The sequence below is a fragment of the Moschus berezovskii genome, chromosome X, assembly GCF_049115385.1.
Source record: "Moschus berezovskii isolate FMDL1 chromosome X, NW_MosBer_1.0, whole genome shotgun sequence".
NCBI lineage: Eukaryota > Metazoa > Chordata > Mammalia > Artiodactyla > Moschidae > Moschus > Moschus berezovskii.
In genome coordinates, this window is record NC_142488.1 from 74069353 (window position 1) to 74097055 (window position 27703).

The following is a 27703-nucleotide window of genomic DNA, read 5'->3' on the forward strand; positions in this document are numbered from 1 at the left end:
CATGGCTACAGTGGGGCCGAAGAAAAGCAAATAGATTCTCTTATTAATTGGATCTAGAAAACCTCAGCCAAGATAGAACAGATAAGAATTCAGCCTATGTTACAAACAAAAGATTGCCTTTAAAAATGCAGATTTTACCCGGACAGGCCTATTTTATATGACCAAAAAATGTAAGTCAAAGTACCTTCACAAGAAGGAGGAATCATTTTGGCATTACTAAAAGAATAGGCACTTTTCTAGAACAGTTCAGGGTCATTACGTGGAAATGGATTTGTCTGATTGTCACTTCCAAGTGGCCTATACCATGATAGGAAAATATTAAGAGTTATTCAGGTAGAGTTCTCAAATTCAATTCATGTCTCATACAGGAAAACCACCAGTTTGAACCTTGACATTCCCTTAAAGATATCTATGACATAACTTATTGCAAAAAACTTTCAACCATATACAATATAATGAACCCCTATATAGCCATTACCCAACTTCAGCAATCATTACTTACATGGTCAATTTTGATTCATTTTTACTTTTCCTTACTCCTGCTTTAACCCACCTACACCGCATTGGTTTATTTTTATTCCCTATTGTCTCGCTGGCTTATTTTGAAGTAAATCCAAGGCATAGTTTTAAGAATTTTTGAAGGAAGATATCACACAGTTCTTAAATACGCTTACTTCCAGAAAAAGAAGGCATCTCACATGAAAGCAGAACTAAACAGTCCTCTTGGTCAGTTCTTTCTAGTTCCATTTATTGTGAGAATTGGCTAGAACTGGAATTCTATCAAATAAAACTTTTAGGACTTGTAAGATTTCATTTAGAGAAAATGCAGAACTAGACTAGAACCCTACAATATCACAAGATAATTCTACCCTGTCTTACCAGAAGAATTAGCTTGTAAATTTGATATTGGTTAACAAAGTTCTCTTAGAACCTTGGAACCTCTTAGCTAGAAACTGCCTATTATTGGCAATCTAGAGGCCCTATAGAAGAACTTCTAGATTTTGTAGGGTCAAGGCTCCAGCACTAGGTATCTCAAAAATGTTCCAGTTGCTAGGCCTCTCTCTTTGAGCATTACCCAAGTAACTATTCCAAAGAGAAAGCTCCATTTTAGAATTTGGACCAGTTGGCAGTATTGGAGCTATTTAACCCATAATGTAACTCCCAGCCACCTAGTCTAGATCCCAGCCTACCCATCATAACATAGTTGGCAGATCAGACCCCTTTAGGAAACTACTTCAAAAAGCTTATACATTCTCCCATTTTAAGAAATTGGTCTGATTTATAATATTTTGGCACACTTGGGGAAGGAGTATTCAATACTGATTGTTAGCAAACCAGCTATTAAAGTTTATGTTATAAAGTCTATCCTTTGACATAAAGAATGTCTGGAACATAAACTTTAAAAACAAAAAATGGGAAGGAAGCCAAACATAAAGACCCTGGACTTAATATTTCATATACAAGAGACTGATCCAAGACTGCTTGGCTATCATGTAATTATGTCATATTACTATTCCAGTGTTTCTCTGTAGGCTCAAAAGTGGTATGTCTTGTTTTGTTACTAAAGATTAATGGTTTTATAACAGATGTGGTTGTTTATTCTGTTATTTATTTTTTAAATATATTTTATTTATCCTATGATGGATAAAAAAGTACTTTTGCAGTTTTTTACTGGACAAAAAAGTACTATGGAAATCCAATAAATTTAGTAATGGTGTTTGGTGGGGGAGAGAGACCTTTCAGAGAAGTCTTTTCACAGCTTATTATTTACTTTCATGGGTATTATGCCTACATGATGTTATCTTTGTGGATTATAATAATGAGAAAGAAGTGAGAATGGCTTTTTGTTAAAGTGATCTAAATTTGGTGGTAACATGCAATTTTTTGAGCTTTGTTTCTTTTGTACTGTTTCTGTAAAGACAAAGTATTAAAGTTAAAGCACCATTACAAAAATGGGAAGAATGTTTTATGGCATCTAGTTATGAACTTACTGAATTATGAAAATTAGAGGACTAGGTTTGTAAGCGAAGAAATTCTCATTTTAAGCAGAAACCTGCATTAATGAGAGGTCCAACTATGTTAAAGTGTTGTTTCTAGTAATCCGCATCAGAGTTTTCTATTGTGCTTGTTAGCTCTAACATAAACATTCATGTGAATAGTACCAAAATGTACAGCTAAGCTAAACATCCATACTACATGTTCCCTACTAGGACTTCCACAAAAACCATATAGATACATATTTTATTTATGCACTTAAATTAACTTTGCATGTGATTGCAGTCTCCACTTTATTCAACATCTAAAGTAAAATATGCTGGAACAGAAATTAGATAAACAGGCATTCCTCACCTGACAATATCTGCAGTTTTCAGAAGTAAGCTGTGTGAAACTTAGGAGAGGAAAACAATCACGTTTCTATTGAACTTAATAAAAAAATGGGAAAAGAAATGCATATATATAACTTTGTTAAGTGTAATAATCACCTTGTTATAACCCCCATTCTCTCTCTATGCATGCATCAAGTGAGCCCAAATTTGGGGCACTGTTATTTTTATATGAGTATTTTAGGAAAATCACATTTATTCTAATTTTAAAAGTTATGGTAGCACTTTTCTATCAGGCTACTAAAAACTTCCACCTACATAATGTATAATGGGGAGACAACAAGGCATAATTTTGTTACAGTTAAATATAGGAGTAGTTAGCAGAGGAGAAATTTCCCTGTTTTTCCTATACTAAGGGAAAAAAGGTAAGGACTGTATAGCTCATTCTGTTACAAAACACTAGTAAGATTAGAATTGTACCAACCCACACTACAGAGCTTAACATTTTAGTCAGAGTATTAAGAAAATAAGGCTTTTTGCTTCATATCAAGACTAACTTGAATATATAAATATTAAAAACATTTTTCTCTTCATTTGTGGTTTGATTCAGAAGAGTGCCTCATATGTTCCTAACAGTTTATTAGTATAATGGATAATTATTAGAATATAATTACTCTAATTAAATAATTAGAACAACAGAATTATATATAGATATTCGCAAAGATATTTCAGTGCAAAACCTCATTCACTTATAAATCCAAATTTATTTGTTACCTTAATCTATACTTTGTCAAATACAAACATTTTAATTTTTGCTAATTCTTAACTTTAACCACAGGGGTTGAAATTTTAAAAGTTCATTCGTATCTACTAATATATTTAGAAAATACTTTAGTTCACTTTATAAGATCATTCAGTTCAGTTCAGTTCAGTCGCTCAGTAGTGTCTGACTCTTTGCAACCCCATGAATCACAGCACGCCAGGCCTCCCTGTCCATCACCAGCTCCCGGAGTTCACTCAAACTCACCTCCATTGAGTTGGTGATGCCATCCAGCCATCTCATTCTCTGTCGTCCCCTTCTCCTACTGCCCCCAACCCCTCCCAGCATCAGAGTCTTTTCCAGTGAGTCAACTCTTCGCATGAGATGGCCAAAGTATTGGAGCTTCAGCTTTAGCATCAGTCCTTCCAGTGAACACCCAGGACTGATCTTTAGAATGGACTGGTTGGATCTCCTTGCAGTCCAAGGGATTCTAAAGAGTCTTCTCCAACACCACAGTTCAAAACATCTGTTCTTCAGTGATCAGCTTTCTTCACAGTCCAACTCTCACATCCATACATGACCACTGGAAAAACCATAGCCTTGACTAGACGGACCTTGGTTGGCAAAGTAATGTCTCTGCTTTTTAACATGCTATCTCTGCTTTAATATGCTATAAGATCATTAGAACCCAGTTAATCAACCAATTTCAAAGTACATTAACTATTTTATGATAAGATCTATTTCTCCCAAGTAGAATACAGATATCAAATGTTTCACATTTTTTAAAAATTTATTTTAATTCGAGGCTAATTACTTTACATTATTGTATTGGTTTTGCCATACATTGACATGAATGTGCCCCGGGTGTACATGTGTTCCCCCCATCCCACCTCCCTCCCCATCCCATCCATCTGGTTCATCCCAGTGCACCAGCCCCAAGCATCCTGTATCACGCATTGAACCTGGACTGGTGATTTGTTTCACATATGATAATATACAAGTTTCAATGCCATTCTCCCAAATCATCCCACCCTCGCCCTCTCCCACAGAGTCCAAAAGACTGTTTTATATATCTGTGTCTCTTTTTCTGTCTCGTATACAGGGTTATCATTATCATCTTTCTAAATTCCATATATATGCGTTAGTATACTGTATTGGTGATTTTCTTTCTGGCTTACTTCACTCTGGATAATAGGTTCATTTCATCCACCGTATTAGAACTGATTCAAATGTATTCTTTTTAATTACTGAGTAATACTCCTTTGTGTATATGTACCACAGCTTTCTTATCCATTCGTCTGCAGATGGACATCTAGGTTGCTTCCATGTGCTGGCTATTTTAAACAGTGCTGCGATGAACATTGGAGTATCTGTGTCTCTTTCAATTCTGGTTTCCTCGTTGTGTATGCCCAGGAGTGCGATTGCTGGGTTGTATGGCAGTGTTTCACTTTTATATAGAATTTCAATGTTGTTTTGTCTACCACTATTTAAAAAAAAAGCCCACCTTCCTTCCACTCTCTAATGCAATATAATGTTATTTTTTTCCTTTATCTCTTTTATTTCTCTTTTTTTTCTTTATTGATCTCTCTCTCTCTTTTCTTTTTTTTTTTACTTTACAATATTGTATTGGTTTTGCCATACATTGACATGAATCTGCCCCAGGTGTACACGTTTTCCCCATCTTGAACCCCCCTCCCACCTCCCTTCCCATACCATCCCTCTGGTTCATCTCAGTGCACCAGCTGCATGCATCTTGTATCATGCATCCAACCTGGACTGGCGATTCGTTTCACATATGATAATATACCTGTTTCAATGCCATTCTCCCAAATCATCCCACCCTCACCCTCTCCCACAGAGTCCAAAAGACTTCTATACATCTGTGTCTCTTTTGCTGTCTCGCATACAGGGTTATCGTTACCATCTTTCTAAATTCCATATATATGTGTTAGTATACTGTATTGATAATTTTCTTTCTGGCTTACTTCACTCTGTATAATTGGCTTGTTTTTAAGAAAGTGGGTGTGCTCATTTGGGGATGATATGCTTCAAAATACAGATTTGCCAAGCCTCTGACAAGTACTTACAACCATTATACCATAATGGACAATCTAGTAGATTTAAGTATTTTTAAAAATATTTTCCCACTTCCCTAATAAATGAAATTACCCATCACCTATGATTTAGTTTTATCTCAAAGAAGTATAAATGTAACTCCTTTGTACATGTAATAAATCATCTATTTTAATCACAAGGTTTAATATGAGAAAAGCAAATATATTCTGTATATACCATGCACTAAACTGTTTTTTTAAATGCAATAATATTGCTTTCTGTTGTTGTCATTAAAAAATAGTATTTAGTCCTGCAGCTAAACTGCAGTCTAATATCATAGGAAAACTTCTAGTGAGATAACTTGTAAAATCTCTACCCCAACAAAATTAACTCTGTCTAGGAAACACCCTGTTGAAAAAGAGTGGATTAAGTCCTACAGTTTGTAATTGAGTTTTAAAAATAAGTATGGTGCTATATTGAATTAAAAAATATGATAGAAAGGATTCAGGCCTTATAAATGGCTGGAGAAACTGTCATCTGTATAACTAATTAATTCCATTAGACTTGCAGGGTTGTAGCATTTAAAATATTGATTGGCTTTAGTTATGAAAAAATAAAGTACTAATGAAGACACAAAAAAATTCCTTTGAATTGGAGATTCATTCATGGCTAGAAAAGAAAAAGAAATAGTTTAGAACTGGTTTATAATTAATTTAAGACATTATAATTATATGAACAAAGTTATAAAAACTATATACATTGATATGAATAATACCAAAGGAAATGCATGGTGCTGTTTTGGTACTTTTTTATATGTATAGTCAATGACACAATGGTTTATCTGACTTTAGTCAAGGTATAGTTTTCAAATTACTTTAAGCACAAGGGAGGAAGATTTAAGTACATTTACTCCTTGGTGTCACATTTAGAGGTTAAATATATCTCTGTTAAATAAAGGGGTTAAATACTCTGTTGATAAATACACATCTATCATCTGTGAACTTAAATATATTTTGAACTTGCTAATAGTATCTAGTACCTTCAGATGTCAAGTTTGATGTTCATTGCTGTATGCTATTAATGAAGGGAAAAGTAATGACTATTCTGTAGACCCTTTATTTGGCAGGTCTTCACATTTATGCCACCTCTGGGGAATAATAGTAATAAGTAATTCTCAAATAATTAATGACCTATGAAATACAATATAGTAAAATAGAGTTCAAAGTTCAAGTTATTTTTATTTTAGAGTTACTGAATGTTGGTTGCTTCCACTGATGATAGATTACCATATATACAAGATTAATGATTTGACTGTAGTTAGAGAAGGGCTTAAGAGCTAATAGCTTTCTGAATTTTTTTTTTAGTTTATTCAAATATTTGAGCTTGTTCAACCAAAAGATAATTGTTTAAAGTGAGTTAAAAGATGTTTAATTTTATTAATTATATCTGCAGTAATTTATTAATTATACACCTGCAGTATTTTATTAACTATGAATCTACATTTAAAATTTTCCTCAAAAGCTTCTACAGAATAATTGATTGACATATATTTATCTGTTGCTCATTATGATATACTTAGGCATTTTAAGACTTTTACTGAAATATAATAAACTTAGAAGTAGTACACACATAGGTGTACAACTAAATGAATTTTCCTAAACTCAACACATATATGCAACCATTACTCACATCAAGAAAGAGCATATTATTAGTACCCCAGTAGTCCTCCTATGTTTCCTTCCAATCGGGTGCCAACCCTCAAAGCAAAACAACCACTTCCTGACTTTAAAAACCATAGATTAGTCTTACCTGCTTTTAGTACTTAAGAAGATTTTAACATAAGAAAAAGGCTGTCATTATCATAGTGTTAAAAATCAGATTCTATATAGTTTTACAATGTCCTACAATGTTCAGGGAAGTCCCCCACATCAAATTATCCAGCCCCAAATATTAATAGTGCTGAGGCTGAGAAACTCTGCTAACAAAATGCAATGGCCTTAGGATTTTTTTCTCCCTAATTATATAGTATAGAAATGTCCCATGAACTTACACAAGTCCATTTGTCTTCTGTTTTCTCAATCACAATGGTTTGTGTATCACTACCTGGTGGTATATATTCATAGTCATCGTACAAGAGGCCTAGGATTGGATACTGTGTCCGGTACCTATATATATATATAAACAGTCAGTTTACAGGCTGGACAAGAAAATAATTTCAATATTTTTAGTCACTCCTACTTTGACTTTCCTTATTTAATTTGGCTCTGAATGACTTTTAACTTTTTCTAAAAAGAAAATCTCTTAGTGTACACAGATTTACTACTATTATTTTCAAGAGAATAAGAGGGAAGTATTTCTGCTTCTGACAATGATGGACTACTGGTAGCACAAGACAGTGATCCCAAAGAAGGGAAGCAAATGACATGAGCCCTACAAGTGCCTACCACACTGCCTGGAGTCAGAATTTGTAGAACAAAATACCAGACAGGAGAGAGCTATACAGTTGGAGAGAGGTGAAGGCATCTGTAGGGAATTCCCCTACAAGTCTTTGGGTGAGTACTGATCAGTATAGGCACGTGAAAAAGCTACTGAGCCTGGGGTAAGAACCACTGAAAAGGAACAGTCTTAAAATTCCTGGAATTCACTTGGTGAAGGAACTCCAGTCTGTGTTCCACTAACCAGAGTGAAAAGACTTCCTAATACTAGAGGGCATCAGGCAAATACCACAAAACACTACTACTGCCTTAGTAGTGGGATGTCCTGGTCCTAGACTGCAAGTTGTTCTAAGAGTTTAAAAACAAAACTTGAAATTATTACACTGTTTCCATATAACCTAACCTCATCTCAGAACAAACCTCCTAAATTCTTAGTGTTATAAAAAATATCCAGAACTCAAGTATGTAAAATCATAATATATGACATTCAATGAGAAATTAGTAGGCATGGAATGAAGCAGGAATATATGAGTAATGATGAAGAAAAAAGTGAATTAGTAGAAACAAACCAAGAAATGACAAATAAGTAAGGTTTCATCTACTAGAAATATAAAGAAATATATAATGTGTATAATCAGTAAGTCGGAGGAAAGCATGAACATAGTGAGAAAGATTGAGAATACGATGATCTACATCAGATTTATAAAGATGAAATTAATGTTGTGTGGCATCTGGTCCCATCACTTCATGGAAAATAGATGGAGAAACAGTGGGAAGTGTCAGACTTTATTTTTTGGGGCTCCAAAATCACTGCAGATGCTGATTGCAGCCATGAAATTAAAAGACGCTTACTCCTTGGAAGGAAAATTATGACCAACCTAGATAGCACATTAAAAAGTAGAGACATTACTTTGCCAACCAAGGTCCATCTAGTCAAGGTTATGGTTTTTCCAGTAGTCATGTATGGATGTGAGTGTTGGACTGTGAAAAAAGCTGATCGCCGAAGAATTGATGCTTTTGAACTGTGGTGCTGGAGAAGACTCCTGAGAGTCCCTTGGACTGCAAGGAGATCCAACCAGTCCATTCTAAAGGAGATCAATCCTGGGTGTTCATTGGAAGGACTGATGCTAAAGCTGAAACTCCAATACTTTGGCCACCTCATGCAACAAGTTGACTCACTGGAAAAGACTCTGATGCTGGGAGGGATTGGGGGTGGGAGGAGAAGGGGACGACAGAGAATGAGATGGCTGGATGGCATCACCGACTCGATGGACATGAGTTTGAGTGAACTCTGGGAGTTGGTGATGGACAGGGAGGCCTGGCGTGCTGTGATTCATGGGGTCGCAGGGAGTCGGACACGACTGAGCAACTGAACTGAACTGAGTGCTGTGTGGGATTAACAGATTAGGCACTGCAGAAGAAAATGCTACTAAATATGAAGGCATCAGGACAAATTATCCAAAATCAAACACAAGAGAAAAAAAGACTGAAAAAGATATACATAGTATGAGTTAGCCATGTAAAATATCAGGTGCCCTCATGTATGAATAATCGAAGGATTACAGGATATAGGATTATATATCCTGGATTATAAGATTAGCAGGAGACAAAAAAATAATTGAAGAAATAATGATCCAATTCTTACCAAATTTGATAGAAACTAAACACAGAGATCCAAGAAGCTCAATGAACAACAAGAAAAATAACAATGAAGAAAAGCACATAGAGGCATATCATTACCAAATTGCTGAAAACCAGTGATAAAGAATCTCATACACAGAAAAAAGAGCATTACTTAGAGAAATAATCATAAAATTAACATCAAACTTCATATTAGACATAATAAAAGTCAGAAGACAGTGGAATGACATCTTTAAAGTACTGGAAGAAAAAATCTCTCCAGTTACTCTACACACAGCAAAAATAACTTTGGATAATAAAGGCAAAATTACAACTGTTTTCAGACATAAAAAGCCAAGAAACGTCTTCACCAGCAGAGCAGTATGGCAAGAAATAGTAAAGGAAGTATCTGAGACAGAAGGAAAATGATTATCAGATGGTAATTTTGGATCTAAGCAAAAGACTGACCAGCACTAGAAATGATAAATATGTGAGTAAATTTAAAACATTGTTTTTCTTGTTTTAATATTTTAAAAATAATTTTACTATTTAGAGCAATATAATACTATATTTGAAGGTTTATAATATATGTAAAATTAAATATAGGTAACAGAAATAGCAAAAAGATCGTGAAGGGAAAATGGAAATATACTACCATAAAATTTCTATACTACATGTGATGAGATATATTATTTGAAGACAAACTGTGATAATATAAAAAATAATACTTTAAAACTTACAGCAATCATAAAAAAGAAATATACCTAATAAACCAATAAAACAGATAAAATACAATAATGAAAATAACTTCAAGAATATCACTAAAATTGACATAGTTCTAACCAGATTGGTTAGCAAAGAAAGAGCACACAGTTTAAAGATATCAAGAAAGATATCACCTCATACCTGTCTTAGAATGGCTATTATCAAAAAGACAAGAAATAGCAGGTGTTGGCAAGGGTGTTGAAAAAAAGGGAAACTTTTGCACTGTTGGTGGGAATGCAAACTGGTGCAGCTACTATAGAAAACAATATTGAGGTTCCTCAAAAAATTAAAAATAGAACTATCATATGATCTAGAAATTTAACTTCTGGGTATTTATCAGAAATAAATGAAAACACTAAAAGGTATCTGCACTCTAATGTTCATTGTGACATTATTTACCAATAGTCAAGACATAAAATCAGTGTAAGTGTCCATCAATGTTGGAAAGGATAAAGAAAATATTATGTATTGTATATTCAATACACACACATACACACACACTGGAATATCATTCAGCCAAAAAATAAAGGAAATCCTATCATTTACAACAGAATGGATTGACCTTGAGGGCATTATGCAAAATGAAATAAGGCAGACAGAGACAGATAGATACCATATTATCTCACTTGTACTTGGGATCTAAAAAAAAAAAAAAAACTCAAAGGTAAAGAGAACATATTGCTGGTTGCCAGAGGTGGAGGAGTGGGGGGTGGGCAAAATGGGTGAAAGTGGTCAAAAGGTACAAACTTCCAGTTACAAAATAAATGCATTGGGATGTAATGACCAGTATGGTAACTATAGTTAATAATACTGTATCGTATATTTGAAAGTTGCTAAAAGATTAGATCTTTAGAAGATCTTATCACAAAAAATTTGTAACTATGGAGAGTTGGACACGACTGAGCGACTGAACTGAACTGAACTAAACTGAATGTGGTGATCACTTAGAAATATACACATAGTGAACCAATGTGTTTTATATCCAAAACTAAAATAATGTTATATGTTAATTATATCAAAATTTTTAAAAACTTAAAGAGAAATCTTTTGTATTGAAAGCATAAAAAGGAGTATGATAACAAAAGAGCAATCACAGAAGACCTCAGACATCCCCCAAAAAAAGACTTAAAAAAAACCCATCTGCATAATTGGGTAGGACTAAAGGAAAAAGAAAAAGAAGAAATCAGGATGAGGCCTGTACCCTTGGGAGGGAGCTGTGAAGGAAGAAAGTTTCCCACACCATGATAAGTCTCCTCACCACTGGAGAGATGATACTGGACAGAGGGAGACTTTTGGAGCCTAAGAGGGAGAGAGCAGCAACAGGTTTGTGGAAGGCAAAACAGAGAGTAACCTGCACAGAGGGTCGGCACTGCCAATCTATGTTCCCCAACCTGAGACACTCTTCTGTCAGTGAAAGTGGGGCTTGGGTGCTGAAGTTCAGATTCCAGAGTTCAGTCCCAGGGAGAGATCAGGGTTAGGTGTGGAAACTACACCTAACTAGGTCTAGGTGTATTAGGAAGAATCCTGAACCCACCAGAGAAAGAAGGCACCATTATTGGGAGGCACATGAGGAGAGGGGGTGGGATCACCATAAGAGCTTCTTTCCCTGTGAGTGCTCCCAGGCACAGGACACTGCCTAGAGGAGGCCTGGGGACTGGCATGGGTCACCATCACCATTTTGGGCTCCAGAGGCAGACACTGGCCACCTCTTCCAGACCTGCAGGCAGATGCTGAACTGCCTTGCTGTCCCAGGAGAGCACAGATAGCTCTTGCTACTAGGAAATTCACCAGTGAGTTCCAGGAGCTGTCCCATTGTCCTGGGAGTGTGTAGGTAAACTTGCTCCTCTAGAAAGTCCATCAGTGAGAGTCAGGACCTTCCCATGCTGTCCCAGGAGGACACGGATAGCTCCCCCTACTAGGAAATCTGCCCAAAGGGGCTGAAACCAGGGGATGTGTGACTAAGGAAGAAGTGGTGAAATCTCTCTTCGCAGCTGTGAAAACTTCAGTTACACCTCCACTGATGGCTTCCTAAATTCAGTGCATGTGAAACATCTGAAAGGACAAGTGTTCTTGTAGCTAGGAGGGGTCTAACTTTAGCAGCTGTGGGCTTTGTGGGCACGTACATGTGAAGGTTGGGGCAGACCAGAATATGAGCTGCCTCTGTAATTCCCATGGTGGGTCCAGGTGCATAGCTGATGCAGTCCTAGGACCTGACTTCAGTGGATCTGAGCCAGTGGCCTGATGAAAACAATGCCTGGGAGTCACCAGGGCCAATTGCTGGCATGTCCACAGTTAAGGTGGAACCAAGAACAGCACCAACAACATTGTACTTTGTAAGCTCATTAACAGGCAAAAGGGGACACAACAGAGCACATTGACAGGCGAACACCTCCAGAGGAGGAATACTTAGTGGCTTCTCTCCCAGTGGGAGTGCTTCAATCCTACCTATCTTATACCACAGATCAGAAACACAGCTAAGAAACAGATCTGGGGGTCTCTACTCTGACAACTAGGGAATAGACCCCAACCCTGACAGGGCAGTGACAACCAAATAGCAATATCTAGGGCACGCAACATGTAGGGCAAGCTCTGATCACCCTATCAAAGGGATAATGTAACAAGCCTTTGGACCAACCTCACTCACAAGGAGGCAGACACCAGAAGCAAGAGGAACCATGATCATGCAGACTGTGGGAAGGAGACCATAAACATAGTAAGTGGCAAAATGAGATGACAAAGAAATATGTTACAGATGAAAAAGCAAGATAAACTTTTACAAAAACAACTAAATGAAGAGGAGACAAGCAATATATCTAAAATAGAATTTGGAGTAATGATAATAGTAAAGATGTTCCAAGATCTCGGAAAAAGAAAGGGGGCAGAGATCAAGAAGGTGCAAAAAATATTTACCAAAGACCTTGAAGAACTAAAGAACAAATAAACAGAGATGAACAAGACAAGAACTGCAATAAATACACTAGAAGGGAAAAATAGCAGAGTAACTGAGGCATAAAAACAGATAAGTGACCTGGAAGACAGAATGGTGGAAATCTCTGCCACAAAGCAAAGAAAAAAGATATTAGGACAGTCTCAGAGACTTTTGGGCAACATTAAATGCACTGACATTTGAATTAAAAGGGTCCTGGAAGAAGAAGAGAAAGGGCCTGAGAAAATATTTGAAGAGATTATAGTTGAAAACTTCCCTAACATCGGAAAGGAAGTAGTCACCCAAGCCCAGGAAGTGCAGAGTCATATATGGGATAAACCCAAGGAAGAACACACTGAGACACATATTAATCAAACAAATACAAATTAAATACAAATAAAAAATATTCAAATAAGCAAGGTGAAAGTAACAAATGACATACAAGGGATTCCCCATCAGGTTATCAGCAGATTTTTCAGCAGAAACTCTGCAGGCCAGAAGGGAGTGGCAGGATATATTTAAAGTAATGAAAGGGAGAAAAAAACCTACAACCAAGAATACTCTACCCAGAAAGGCTCTGATTAAGACTCAACAGAAAATTCAAAAGCTTCACAGACAAAAAAAAAAAAAAAAAAAACTAAAAGAATTCAGCACTACCAAACCAGCTTTGCAATAAATGCTGAAGGAAACTTTCTAGGCAAGAAACACAAGAGAAGAGAACAAAAGAGGGAAGGAAGGGGGAAAAGATCTACAAAACAAACCCCAAACAATTTATAAAATGTCAATAGGAATATAAAAGTTGATAATTACCTTAGATGTAAATGGATTAAATCCTCCAACCAAAAGACATAGATGGACTGAATGGATACAAAAACAAGACGTATATATATACTGTCTACAAGAGATTCACCTCATACCTAGGGACACATGCAGACTGAAAGTGAGGGAGTAGAAAAAGATGGTCCATGCAAATGGAAATCAAAAGAAAGCTGGAGTAACAACACTCATATCAAACAAAATAGACTGTAAAATAAAGACTGTTACAAGAGACAGGAAGGGCACTACAAAATGATCAAGGGATCAATCCAAGAAGACATAACAATTGTATATATTTATGCACCAAATATAGGAGAAACTCAATATATAAAGCAAATGCTAACAGCCATAAAATGGTGCAGTTGCTTTGGAAAAGTTTAGGAGTTCTCCAAAAAGTTAAACAGAGTTACTATGTGCTCAGCAATTCTACTCCTAGGTACATACTTAAAAGAAATGAACACATATTTATACACAAATTTGTACACAGATATTTACAATAGCATTGTTCAAAACTGAAAACAGCCCAAATTTCCATCAAATAATGAATGGATAAATAAAATGTTATATACATCCATAAAATGGAATACTATTTAGTAACAAAAAACAATGAAGTACTTGCTAAACCACAGATGAATCTTGAAAACATGCAAAGTGAAAGATTTCGGTTTCCAAAAGTTACATTTTTCATTATTCCATTTATATGAAATATCCAAACTTGATTTTTGCTGAATGTATTCATAAAGAGTCAGTTTCTATTTGATTTTGCTAAATTGCTGTGATGTAAGTTATGGTCATATTGATTACATAAGAATAGATGCTGCCTAAGAATGATGTCTATGCAGGAAAGAACAGAGCCAAAAGATAAAGACAGATTTCTGAAGACATTTTGATCACACAAATCCAATTGGACAACAAGCAATACCAGTTAAGTGGATTAACCAATTCCCAGTTTAAGCTGGGTTTCTAGTATGTGCAACTGAAAGAGTCCTGACTAATATGGTTGGTTAAACAGTGAATTATTTGCTTTTTATTTTCATTGTTTTTAATGTATTATAAATACAGTAAAAGTGTGCTGTTGAATTTTATCGTCTTTTTGTGAACATTCATGCTTCAGTAGAATTACTGGCCAGCAGAAAACACCAAATTCTGTCTAGGAGTGTATATATCAAGTAAACACGCTATAACTTGGATTATATCATAACCAAAATCATATCCAAATTTCATTAAAAATACATTACTTTCTAGTTGTAATAGTTGTCCTTCCACCACTGGAGGGTTGGTTATGAGATGAATATATTTCTTGTCTCAACTTCGAGAGTTCCTTACAAATAAAAGACAATAGAACCATTTTAAAACAGTACAAACATGAGGTAAGAGGTATTTCTGATCATTTAACAAGGTTCTAGGAATAATTTTTCCCTCCCTTTTTAGCCGTGAGGTAAGAATATTCCAATCCTACTTGTTGAATTCCATATATTCTTGCTTCATGATACCTAATTAAGTTGCATTATAAGTCTCTGCAAGAATCCACTAACTGGTATAGGATTTCTATACTTAAGGGATAACATGAGATAGAATGGGTATTATTCTCAAGGTGAATATGTGAAAATTTCTGTTGCAAAAGTATAACTATAGCAGAAAAGTATTGAAACTGCAATATGGAAACATATTGTTTCCTCAAAGATAATCTCTTACTGAACATTGCTGCAAGTACCATTTGTTCAATAACAGCAATACAATATTAGCCACCATTTTGGATACTTTCTTCCTTCAGTACCTATTTTATAACAGATCTTGGGCTATATGCTATAGTCATAGAAAGGAATATAACACAGTCCCTTACTGAAGCAACTCAGTCTTATTGGAAGTTTCATTGCTAATGAGGTAGAAAATAAACATTTTAAAAATATTAAAGGCATAACATTTTTTGCTTCAATTCTATCTTTCCTTTGAATTATTTCTCCTGAAATGGATCCTTCTACTTCTTCATAGGCATTCACATTCTTCATTATGAATAAAGTTAAGTCTTGGAAATATGTCTTTTCTTAGTTTGTGGGAAGTATTTATTCCACATGGCTGAGTTGTATGGTTCCTCTCCACCTTGACCCCTTCTCTGTTACCTCTGACTGATGTTTTATAAGGGAATCCTTCTCATCCAGCAAACTTGTCAGTTCATGAATCTTGAACTGGAAGTCACTGCAGCTTCCTTCTCTTCTTAAAACATCTTTTTGGTACTGATTTAATTGAGTCTAAGGATTTAAAAAGAACTTAGAACTATTATAATTCTCATTTAACAAAATGGATAACTGAGTTCCAAAGAGGTTAAGTGACAGAAAGTCATACAGCTAGTTATGAAATGAAGAGTAAAATACCAATAGTCATAAACATTTGGAGTTTTGTCAATGTTGAATATGAATTAAAATACCAATTAGGAATTTCTCACTTTTTAAAGTTGACTTTACTATTTAGTCTTAGGCATTATGTAAGTAAAAATCTTAGGCAACAAAATTAAAATAAAGCTAAGAAAACAGGTACTTTATATTCCTTCAAATACTAATTAAGGAAAACTCAGTAACTAATATTATATCATGATTTGCACTTAACAACATATTCCTCCTGCATAACTTCTCTCAGTCCTCACAGCAGCCCTCTGAGATAAGTGTTATTATAAATCTTATTTACAAAACAGGTAAATGAGAGCCAGAGATGTTAAATGATACAAAGGAGCAACAGCTAATAAGCAACACAGCTGCAACTTCATGACAGGTCTTCTGACTCCAAATCCTGTTCATTTCCTTCTTTACTGCATTATGTATGCACAGATGACTGTCAGGTTAAAGTGTTATTAGTAAGATTCTGATGGAGAAGAAACCAGTGGAGGAAATCTGCAAGAAAAGTCGATTTCCTTTTGAATTAATTCTATTTTGTTTCATTTTGACTTTTGGTAAAGACTGTACATTATATTTGGAAAAACCTCTGTGGTCAGTTTTTATATTAAAATATTTTAGTTATATAACTACAATTAGGCATCAGTAATTTAAGGGTTAGTCAATTTGACCTAGAATGACAAAATAAGGCAATGTACAATTATTCTCACAAATATCATCTTGATTTTGATGACAGTTACAGGTACATAATTCAACAGTTTTATCTTTGCACTTGACAAAGCTCTTGCTATGTATCACCCCTCAAAGTCAAAGAAAGATTTTTATGAATTCAAACGTGGCTTCACTGGAAAATCTTGAAAATTGTTCTTGCCTGCATAGAGCAAGCTTCAGGTAGGATCATAAAGTGTTCCCCCTCCCCCATCACCAAATAAATAAATTGAAATTAAAAAAAACAACAACCCCAACGTAATGTCTTCTTTTTCTCTTTCCTAGAAAAGATGAAACTAAATTACAAAACAATTTAACAATATTCTTTACACAATGATATGTATTTAACAAAAAGTTCTACAACATACTCCTATCACCCTACCTTCAGTTGATTTTTCTTTGTAGCTTTAAACTTGGAAATAACATTATCTTATTAGAAAGTCTGTGCTGACCTGTACATTTATACAGTGTAGGATCTACATACCCTTAATTTAGTTTGCAGACCTGTATATTTATGCTGTGTAGGATCTACATACCCTTAGTTTGCAGATCTCTCTATCTTTCTCCATTCTTAAGTTTTTTACCGTCTCCAAGTAATGGTTGACAATCTCATCCATTTTAGCCTGCAGCATCGGGCCTGTGCAAGTCTCAGAAACCTACACAAGGCAAAATAATTTTCTGTAATTAAACTGTTATGAAGGAAACACATATTATACTACAAAACATTAATAAATGAAAAACACATAATTAAACAAAACATTGAAATAATCAGAGGGATTTTTTGGAAGTTCATTATACACCTGAAATGGTAGTGAGTTCAGACTTAACTTCATGTAAAATCATGGGAAAGCAGTCTATGTATTTTCTCGCATTGAATTGGATACACACACACACACACATATGGGCTTCCCAGGTGGCACTAGTAGTAAAGAACCCGCCTGCCAGTGCAGGCTAAAAGACACAGGTTCGATCCCTGGGTCAGGAGGATGCCCTGGAGGAGGGCATGGTAATACACTCTAGTATTCTAGACTGGAGAATCCCATGGACAGAGGAGCCCAGGGGACTATGGTCTATAGAGTTGCAAAGAGTCAGACACGACTGTAGCAACTTAGCACAGCACATAGACGTATATATAACCAATAGTATAATTAAGGCAACAGCACATGCTTAAAACAAAATTTGAATACCTGCATTCTAAGATTATTATTCTCTTGCTCCAAATTGTGCTTACGGTACTCCAATTCTTTTAGTCTATATTCTATGTCTGATAGCATATGCCGAAGAGAGAGATTGTCTTCTTCCAATGCTTGGCATTTTGAGATTGAGTCTTGAAGTCCTTGCTGTGAAGAATACATAATAAATAAGACAAATGGATTCTACTTTTTAGGAGCGAGTGCTTTTAGTTGATTCGGAGAAGGCAATGGCACCCCACTCCAGTACTCTTGCCTGGAAAAATCCCATGGACAGAGGAGCCTGGTAGGCTGCAGTCCATGAGGTCATTAAGGGTCAGACACGACTGAGCGACTTCACTTTCACTTTTCACTTTCATGCATTGGAGTAGGAAATGGCAACCCACTCCAGTGTTCTTGCCTGGAGAATCCCAGGGACAGGGGAGCCTGGTGGGCTGCCGTCTATTGGGTCACACAGAGCTGGACACGACTGAAGCGACTTAGCAGCAGCAGCAGCAACAGCTTTTAGTTGATTAACTCAATGAAACAAAGCAAATATTTTTCCATGCCCAGTTTGCATGGAAAAATTTATTTATCCTTAAATGGTAAGTTAAGTCAGCTATGAAAGTTATTACTCTCACTTACCTTCTTGAGAGAGAAGGAATCGAGATTAGATGAATTTTCAGTGTACCAATTTAGCAAACTCTTGCTACTCCTTGGCAATATGATAACCTACCTTCTGGTAGGCACCAAAATAACCCTATGCCTGATTATGTAACAATTGGAAACTCATCCAAAATTTGGGATTGTCACAGGAGCAAATTTTAGGAATAGATCAGCCTCAGAGATTTATTATGATTTCCTAACAATCATCTCTGCTCAGATATCTGTAGAAAACTTTTAGAGTTCATTCATTCAATTATTCATTGCACAAACATGTGTTAAGATCTACAAAAACCTTTTTAGCAACACACTGGTAGACCAAATGAGTGAGTGAACTTAGATATTCAATATTTATATAATTTTTGTCACCCAATAACATAGAAAGTTGCAAATTGTTTATACTTCATATCTAAAATACTTAAGATATATATCCATATACTTTTATGAGAGGGTTTCAGTAACTGGAAATACCCCAGGCCTCTCAATTCCCATATAAACAAATTATTCCATCATATTTTAATTGTCTGGATTGTATCTCATAGCTCCAATGTGCTAACTGTGCATATGAAAAACTATCAATCTAATTTATTATCAAAGAAAATATCAATTTACCTGTTGTTGGCGATTATCAGCTCTCACTGATGCCAAGAGTTCTTCATACTCTTTTATTTGAGTTTCTTTGAATGCCAAGTCTTTCTCAACTCTTATCTTATCATTTTCCAGTGACTAGAACCAAAATTACTTGTTATGACTCAATTACAGAAACTTGTCAGCAGTTACATAATACAAAGATCTGTTTACATTGAAATGTTTAAATAAGCACTTATTTCATTTGCAGTTATTTAATAAAACAGAATTCTAAAAGTTAATCAAAATATGGGATACAAAATGATTGAAACTTTAAAAACCTGCATTGATAGACATTTTGATGAATTGATGATTCCTAAGTGCAGTGACGGAGAAGGCAATGGCAAGCCACTCCAGTACTCTTGCCTAGAAAATCGCATGGACAGAGGAGCCTGGTGGGCTGCAGTCCATGGGGTCGCTACTAGTCAGACACGACTGAGCGACTTCACTTTCACTTTTCACTTTCACACATTGGAGAAGGAAATGGCAACCCACTCCAGTGTTCTTGCCTGGAGAATCCCAGGCTCTTGCGGAGCCTGGTCGGCTGCCGTCTATGGGGTCGCATAGAGTCAGACATGACTGAAGCGACTTAGCAGCAGCAGCAGCAAGTGCAATGAAGCAGAATCTTCTGAATTATTTAACATTTTTTCTTACATCCACAAAGACTTCTTGTTAATCCCAGCAGGTTGTGAATTTTCAAATTAAGAGTGAACGTATTCATCAGAACCCAGAAACAAAAAACCCACTCCAAAATCCTCAAGGAGTAATTCACTGTACGGAAAGTCTTCTGAATGTATCTAGCTGATGTCATAAAGAACACCAATTAAAACAGAAATCAAAAAATGTTAGTTCTTAGAGACAAAAGTTTTCAAGCATTCAAAAAAATTCAAAGTATGCTTTATTATTACAGAAAAGGGGAAGTTCCCAAGAAATGAGTCAGATTATTCTAATTTTGCAAACTACTCCCTGGCTTTAAGCATTAAATTACCTTAGTGCTAAACTAAATAATAAGTGTGCACCCAAGTTTCTTTCATTTTCACACTAGACAGCTCTTAACTTCTCTCCTCCAACTCCAATTAACTGTTGCAAGAAAATAACTATATCTGGGTGAGCACAATATTATTGTATTAAATTTTTGGAAGGCAGACTGAATGCTTTGATTTGTATGGTAAGAAGCTAAGAACTAAAAAATCTTTGGAAAGAAAAATCAAAATAAATGTTACTGTCAAGTCATTCTGAAGATGTCCAAGCTCTTCCCGTATGTTGCTGAATGTGGAGAGCACTAGTCGGAGAGATTTATCAGACATATCCCTCATCTGGGGGAAGAAAACGATCAATGGTTTATTTTTACTAGCATTTAAAACATGCAAAGAGTCAGACACGACTAAGCGACTGAACTGAACTGAACTGACTGAAAACAGGCAATGTAAGTAATAGTAATCCAATTTTTATGCTTTACAAGCAAACTTATTCACAACTTCATTTTTAATATGGCAATATTAGAATAGTGATACAGGGCATTTGGTCAATAACATGCATAAATAATCCAAGGAATATTCCTGAAGAGATCACAGCTATGTTATTTGAAAAAGGGTCTCTTTTTTCCATGATGAAGTATCACCTTTTTCATGAGAGAAATATATCAGCAAATTATCAAATTTACTTTTTTTCTGTAAAGGTTAGAAAAGATGAGACAGTCAATCTTCAAATAATAAATTTCGTTTCCATAAGCGTGCTGCCAAATGCATGGATTTTGGCTGAGTTGAGAACAATATAATACAAATTAAGTTTAAGCTTGAAGTATAAAAATATCTCAAATTTTAAAGAAGGAGAAAAATCCTTTCACTAGGTTAAACTCATTTCTTCAAAGAAAAATGATTTTAAAACAGGCAACTTCTGTTTCTGAATAGATAGAGTAGAAATACTTTTCTCTATTCTCCTTGCTAAGTATAACAGAAAGCCGTGGAATTTGTGTATAAAACATACATAAAAAGACTCTGAAAGGTGAAAAAAAAGAATGAAGTCTGGTTTAGAACATTGGGAGATAAGGAAAAATACAGAAGTGATTTCCTAGGCTTCCTTTTTGCTTCATTTATCAGAGTGATGTTTGGGAAATCAGTAACCCAGAAACACCAGGGATATGGACAACAGAAGTTCCTAGGAAAGCCTGCTCTCTTTAGCCAAAGGACCATAAAAAGGGCAGCCTAGCAAGGCAGATAGCATTTAGATAATAACCACTCTACTCCAGCCAAACATCACAGAAAAAAATGCAACTATATTCTACTCTACCTAAACCATCAAAAGCCAAGAGTGGAAATTAGACTATCTCTTCTTCAATCTCCCTGCTTAGTCACCTAATTGGCGATTAGTGAATTCTTAGTGAAGAATCAACACTTTAATCACTGTCCAACAGAAGTGAAGCTACCCACCTTACAGTGTCTGTAGAGGCCAAGAGGGGAACATTACCACAACACTCTTTCCCTTCCAAACCAGGGTGTTATCAGTAGGGACCTACAATTCCTTACCCCTTCCAGGAAGAACAAAGAGATACTCCCCCAACCAGTGTCAACAGAAGCAGAGTAGGGAACCTGGACTTTGACCCCCACCTGGCAGTAATAAGCAATAGCCCCACTTCCTCTGTTGCTCAGTATCAGAGGAGGCCTGCTACAAAAGATTTGAGCAAAAGAGAAAGTCGTAACATAATACTCAAAATGTCCAGGTTTCAATAAAAAAAAATCACTTATTCTTAGAACAGGAGAATCTCAACTTGATAAAAAAGAGTTAATACATGCCAACATCAAGATACCAAAAATGTTAGAATTATCTGACAAGGATTTTAAAATAGCCATCTTAAAAATGTTTCAATAAGAAATTGCAAACATTTATAACAAAAAACAGAAAGTCTCGGCAATACAACTGAAAATCTGAGAAAACAAATAGAGTAACTAAACAGAAATTTTAGGACCTAAAAGGACAATAACTTAATAAAAAAAAAAAAAAGCTCAATGGATGGACTAAAAAGCATAATGGAAAGGATAGAGCAAAGAATAAGTGAACTTGAAGATAGAACAACAAAAAAATACTTAATTCTGAACATCAGAGAGAATAGATTAGAAGATTGAACAGAACCTCATTATCCAATGGGAGTATACCATATATCTAACATTCATGTCATCAGAATCCTAGAAGGGGAACAGAAAGAAGGTGGAGCTGAAAAAGTATATGAAAAAATAATGGTTGAAAACGCCTCCAAATTAGCATAAAACCAAATATACACATTCAAAAAGTTGAGAAAACCTCAAGCAGGATAAATCCAAAGAAATCCATGCCTGGACATTATCAGCCAAACTTTTTAAAACTGAAGATAAATTTTAAAATCTTAAAAGCAGCAAAAGATTTCAATTTTTTTGAATTTACTAAGGCTAGACTTGTGGCCCAGGATGTGATCTATCCTGGAGAAGGCTCCGTGTGCACTTGAGAAGAAGGTGAAATTCATTGTTTTGGGGTGAAATGCCCTATAGATATCAATTAGGTCTAACTAGTCTATTGCATCATTTAACATTTGTGTTTTCTTGTTAATTTCTGTTTAGTTGATCTATCCATCGGTGTGAGTGGGGAACTAAAGTCTCCCACTACTATTGTGTTATTGTTGATTTTCCCTTTCATACTTGTTAGCATTTGTCTTACATATTGCAGAGCTCCTATGTTGGGTGCATATATATTTATAATTGTTTTATCTTCCAAGCATCTTTACTGACCACAATGCAGTAAGACTAGATCTCAATTACAGCAGAAAAACTATTAAAAATTCCAACATATGGAGGCTGAACAACACTCTGCTGAATAATCAACAAATCATAGAAGAAATCAAAAAAGAAATCAAAATATGCATAGAAACCAATGAAAATGAAAACAAAACAACCCAAAACCTCTGGGACACTGTAAAAGCAGTGCTAAGGGGAAGTTTCATAGCAATACAGGCATACCTCAAGAAACAAGAAAAAAACGTCAACTAAATAACTTAACTCTACACCTAAAGCAACTAGAAAAGGAAGAAATTAAGACCCCCAGGGTTAGGAGAAGGAAAGAAATCTGAAAAATTAGGGCAGAAATAAATGCAAAAGAAACAAGAGACCATAGCAAAAATCAACAAAGCCAAAAGCTGGTTCTTTGAGAGGGTAAATAAAACTGACAAACCACTAGCCAGAATCATCAATAAATAAAGCGAGAAAAACCAAATCAATAAAATTAGAAATGAAAATAGAGAGATCACAACAGACAACACAGAAATACAAAGGATAATAAGAGACTACTATCAGCAATTATATGCCAATAAAATGGACAACTTGGAAGAAATGGATAAATTCTTAGAAAAGTACAACTTTCCAAAACTGATCCAGGAAGAAATAGAAAATCTTAACAGACCCATCACAAGCACGGAAATTGAAACTGTAATTAGAAATCTTCCAGCAAACAAAAGCCCAGGACCTGATGGCTTCACAGCTAAATTCTACCAAAAATTCAGAGAAGAGCTAACACCTATCCTACTCAAACTCTTCCAGAAAACTGCAGAGGAGCGTAAACTCCCAAACTCATTCCATGAGGTTACCATCACCCTAATACCAAAACCTGACAAAGATGCCACAAAAAAAGAGAACTGCACACCAATATCACTGATGAACATAGATGCAAAAATCCTTTACAAAATTATAGCAATCAGAATCCAACAACACATCAAAAAGATACATCATGACCAAGAGGGCTTTATCCCAGGGATGCAAGGATTCTTCAATATCCGCAAATCAGTCAATGTAATACACCACATTAACAAAATGAAAAATATCTCAATAGATGCAGAGAAAGCTTTTGACAAAATTCAACATCCATTTATGATAAAAACCCTCCAGAAGGCTGGAATAGAAGGAACATTCCTCAACATAATAAAAGCTATATATGACAAACACACAGCAAACATTACCCTCAATGGTGAAAAATTGAAAGTGTTTCCCCTAAAGTCAGGAACAAGACAAGGGTGCCCACTCTCACCACTACTATTCAAAATAGTTTTGGAAGTGTTGGCCACAGCAATCAGAGCTGAAAAAGACATAAAAATAATCCAAATTGGAAAAGAAGTAAAACTCTCACTGTTTGCAGATGACATGATCCTCTACACTGAAAACCCTAAAGACTCTACCAGAGAATTACTAGAGCTAATCAATGAATATGGTAAAGTTGCAAGATATAAAATCAACACACAGAAATCCCTTGCATCCCTATACACTAATAATGAGAAAATAGAAAGAGAAATTAAGGAAACAATTCCATTCACCATTGCAACGAAAAGAATAAAATACTTAGGAATATATCTACCTAAAGAAACAAAAGACCTATATATAGAAAACTATAAAACACTAGTGAAAGAAATCAGAGAGGACACTAATAGATGGAGAAATATACCATGTTCATGGATTGGAAGAATACATACTGTGAAAATGAATATATTATCCAAAGTAATTTATATGTTCAATGCAATCAATATCAAGCTACCAACGGTATTTTTCACAGAACTAGAACAAATAATTTCACAATTTGGATGGAAATACAAAAAACCTCGAATAGCCAAAGCAATCTTGAGAAGGAAGAATGAAACTGGGGGAATCAACCTGCTGGACTTCAGGCTCTACTACAAAGCCACCGTCATCAAGACAGTATGGTCCTGTCATAAAGACATAAATATAGATCAATGGAACAAAACAGAAAGCCCAGAAATAAATTCATGAACCTATGTACAACTTATCTTTGATAAAGGAGGCAAGAATGTTCAATGGAGAAAAGACAATCTCTTTTAACAAGTGGTGCTGGGAAAACTGGTCAACCACTTGTAAAAGAATGAAACTAGAACACTCCTTAACACTATACACAAAAATAAACTCAAAATGTATTAAAGATCTAAATGTAAGATCAGAAACTATAAAACTCCTAGAGAAGAACATAGGCAAAACACTCTCTGACATAAATCACAGCAGAATACTCCATGACCCGTCTCCCAGAATATTGGAAATAAAAATAAAAATAAACAAATGGGACCTAATTAAAATGAAAAGATTCTGAACAGCAAAGGAAACTATAAGCAAAGTGAAAAGACAGCCTTCAGAATGGGAAAAAATAATAGCAAATGAAGCAACTGACAAAGGATTAATCTCAAAAATTTACAAGCAACTCCTGCAGCTCAATTCCAGAAAAATAAAGGACCCAATCAAAAAATGGGCCAAAGAGCCAAAGAAGACATACAGATGGCTGACAAACACATGAAAATATGCTCAACATCACTCATAATCAGAGAAATGCAAATCAAAACCACAGTGAGGTACCATTTCACACCAGTCAGAATGGCTGCTATCCAAATGTCTATAAGTAATAAATGCTGGAGAGGGTGTGGAGACAACGGAACCCTCTTACACTGTTGGCGGGAATGCAAACTAGTAGAACCACTATGGAGAACAGGGTGGAGATTCCTTAAGAAACTGGAAATAGACCTTCCATATGACCCAGCAATTGAACTCCTGGGCATACACACCAAGGAAACCAGAATTGAAAGAGGCACATGGACTCCAATGTTCATCGCAGCACTGTTTATAATAGCCAGGACATGGAAGCAACCTAGATGTCCATCTGCAGACGAATGGATAAGATAGCTTTGGTACATATGCGCAATGGAGTATTACTCAGCCATTAAAAAGAATGCATTTGAATCAGTTCTAACGAGCTGGATGAAACTAGAGCCTATTATACAGAGTGAAGTAAGCCAGAAAGAAAAACACCAATACAGTATACTAACGCATATGTATGGAATTTAGAAAGATGGAAATGATAACCCTGTATACGAGACAGCAAAAGAGACACAGATATATCGAACAGTCTTTTGGACTCTGTGGGAGAGGGCGAGAGTGGGATGATTTGGGAGAATGGCATTGAAACTTGTATATTATCATATGTGAAACAAATTGCCAGTCCAGGTTCGATGCATGATACAGGAGGCTCGGGGCTGGTGTACTGGGAGAACCAGAGGGATGGGATGGGGAGGGATGTGAGAGGGGGTTCAAGATCGGGAACACATGTAAACCCGGGGCAGATTCATGTCAATGTATGGCAAAACCATTACAATAATGTAAAGTAATTAGCCTCTAATTAAAATATTTTTTAAAAAAAATTTAAAAAGATAATAAAAATAAAATTAAAGTGCAAAAAAGAAAAAAGCAGCAAAAGAAACCTTAACTATTGGGAATAGCAATTCCAATGACAGTCAATTTCTCATGAGAAACCATAAAAGTGAGAATGTTTTTTAAGTGATGAAACAAGGGAATTGTCAACTACAAATTCTGTATCCAATGGAAAAAAACCTTTAGTAATGAGGGGGAAATCAGTTTTAGGTGAAAAAAAAAAATTCACTAGCAGACCTACACTAAAAGAATGGCTAAAGAAAGTTTTCTGAAGAGAAAGGAAACGATAGAAGGAATTTGGACCCTGGTAGCTCAGACAGCAAATAATCCACCTGCAATGCAGGAGACCTGAGTTCAATCCCTGGGTTGGAATGATCCCCTAGAGAAAGGATCAGCTGCCCACTCCAGTATTCTGGCCTGGAGAATTACATGGAGTGAGGAACCTGGTAGGCTACAATCCATGGGGTTGCAAAGAGTCAGACACGACTGAGCGACTTTCACTCACTTGGACTATCAAGAAGGAGGAAGTAACACAGTAAGCAAAATTATGAGTAAATACAGTAGGTTTTCCTTTTCTTTTCGCATTTTCTAAATTAAATTTCATTATTCAAGCCATAAAAATTATAATGTTGTCTGACGAGGCTTTCAATGTACTTAGAGGAAATATTTTAAGTCATAAATATGGAGGCTAAAAGAAAGATGAAAGAAAAAAAATTTTCTGTAATTAACTGATACCAATAAAATGTTGACACTAATACATGGGGATAGGTTATAGATACATAATATAGTGACCACTAATAAACTGTGGAACATTCTGAAAGAGATGGGAATCCCAGACCACCTGACCTGCCTCTTGAGAAACCTGTATGCAGGTCAGGAAGCAACAGTCAGAACTGGACATGGAACAACAGACTGTTTCCAAATAGGAAAAGGTGTACGTCAAGGTTGTATATTGTCACCCTGCTTATTTAACTTATATGCAGAGTACATCATGAGGAACGCTGGGCTGGAAGAAGCACAAGCTGGAATCAAGATTGCTGGGAGAAATATCAATAACCTCAGATATGCAGATGACACTACCCTTATGGCAGAAAGTGAAGAGGAACTCAAAAGCCTCTTGATGAAAGTGAAAGAGGAGAGTGAAAAGGTTGGCTTGAAGCTCAACATTCAGAAAACAAAGATCATGGCATCTGGTCCCATCACTTCATGGGAAATAGATGGAAAAACA

The 27703-nt window shown here is 35.6% G+C and overlaps 1 protein-coding gene across 4 annotated transcripts in view; it reads right to left on the minus strand.

Moving 5' to 3' along the window:
• Positions 1-3082: 3082 nt before the first annotated feature.
• POF1B (POF1B actin binding protein) overlaps positions 3083-27703 on the minus strand; it is a 105256-nt gene continuing 80635 nt past the window's right edge. For all 4 annotated transcript variants that reach the window (XM_055393432.2, XM_088833764.1, XM_055393431.2 and 1 more), the window contains 8 exons: positions 20479-20571; positions 19241-19354; positions 17984-18136; positions 17333-17452; positions 15822-15950; positions 14940-15022; positions 7190-7304; positions 3083-5808 (listed from right to left, as the gene is read on the minus strand). In XM_055393432.2, coding sequence (XP_055249407.1) covers positions 5803-5808; positions 7190-7304; positions 14940-15022; positions 15822-15950; positions 17333-17452; positions 17984-18136; positions 19241-19354; positions 20479-20571 — 813 coding nt within the window. In that variant the 3' untranslated portion in view covers positions 3083-5802. The remainder of the gene's footprint in view (positions 5809-7189; positions 7305-14939; positions 15023-15821; positions 15951-17332; positions 17453-17983; positions 18137-19240; positions 19355-20478; positions 20572-27703) is intronic.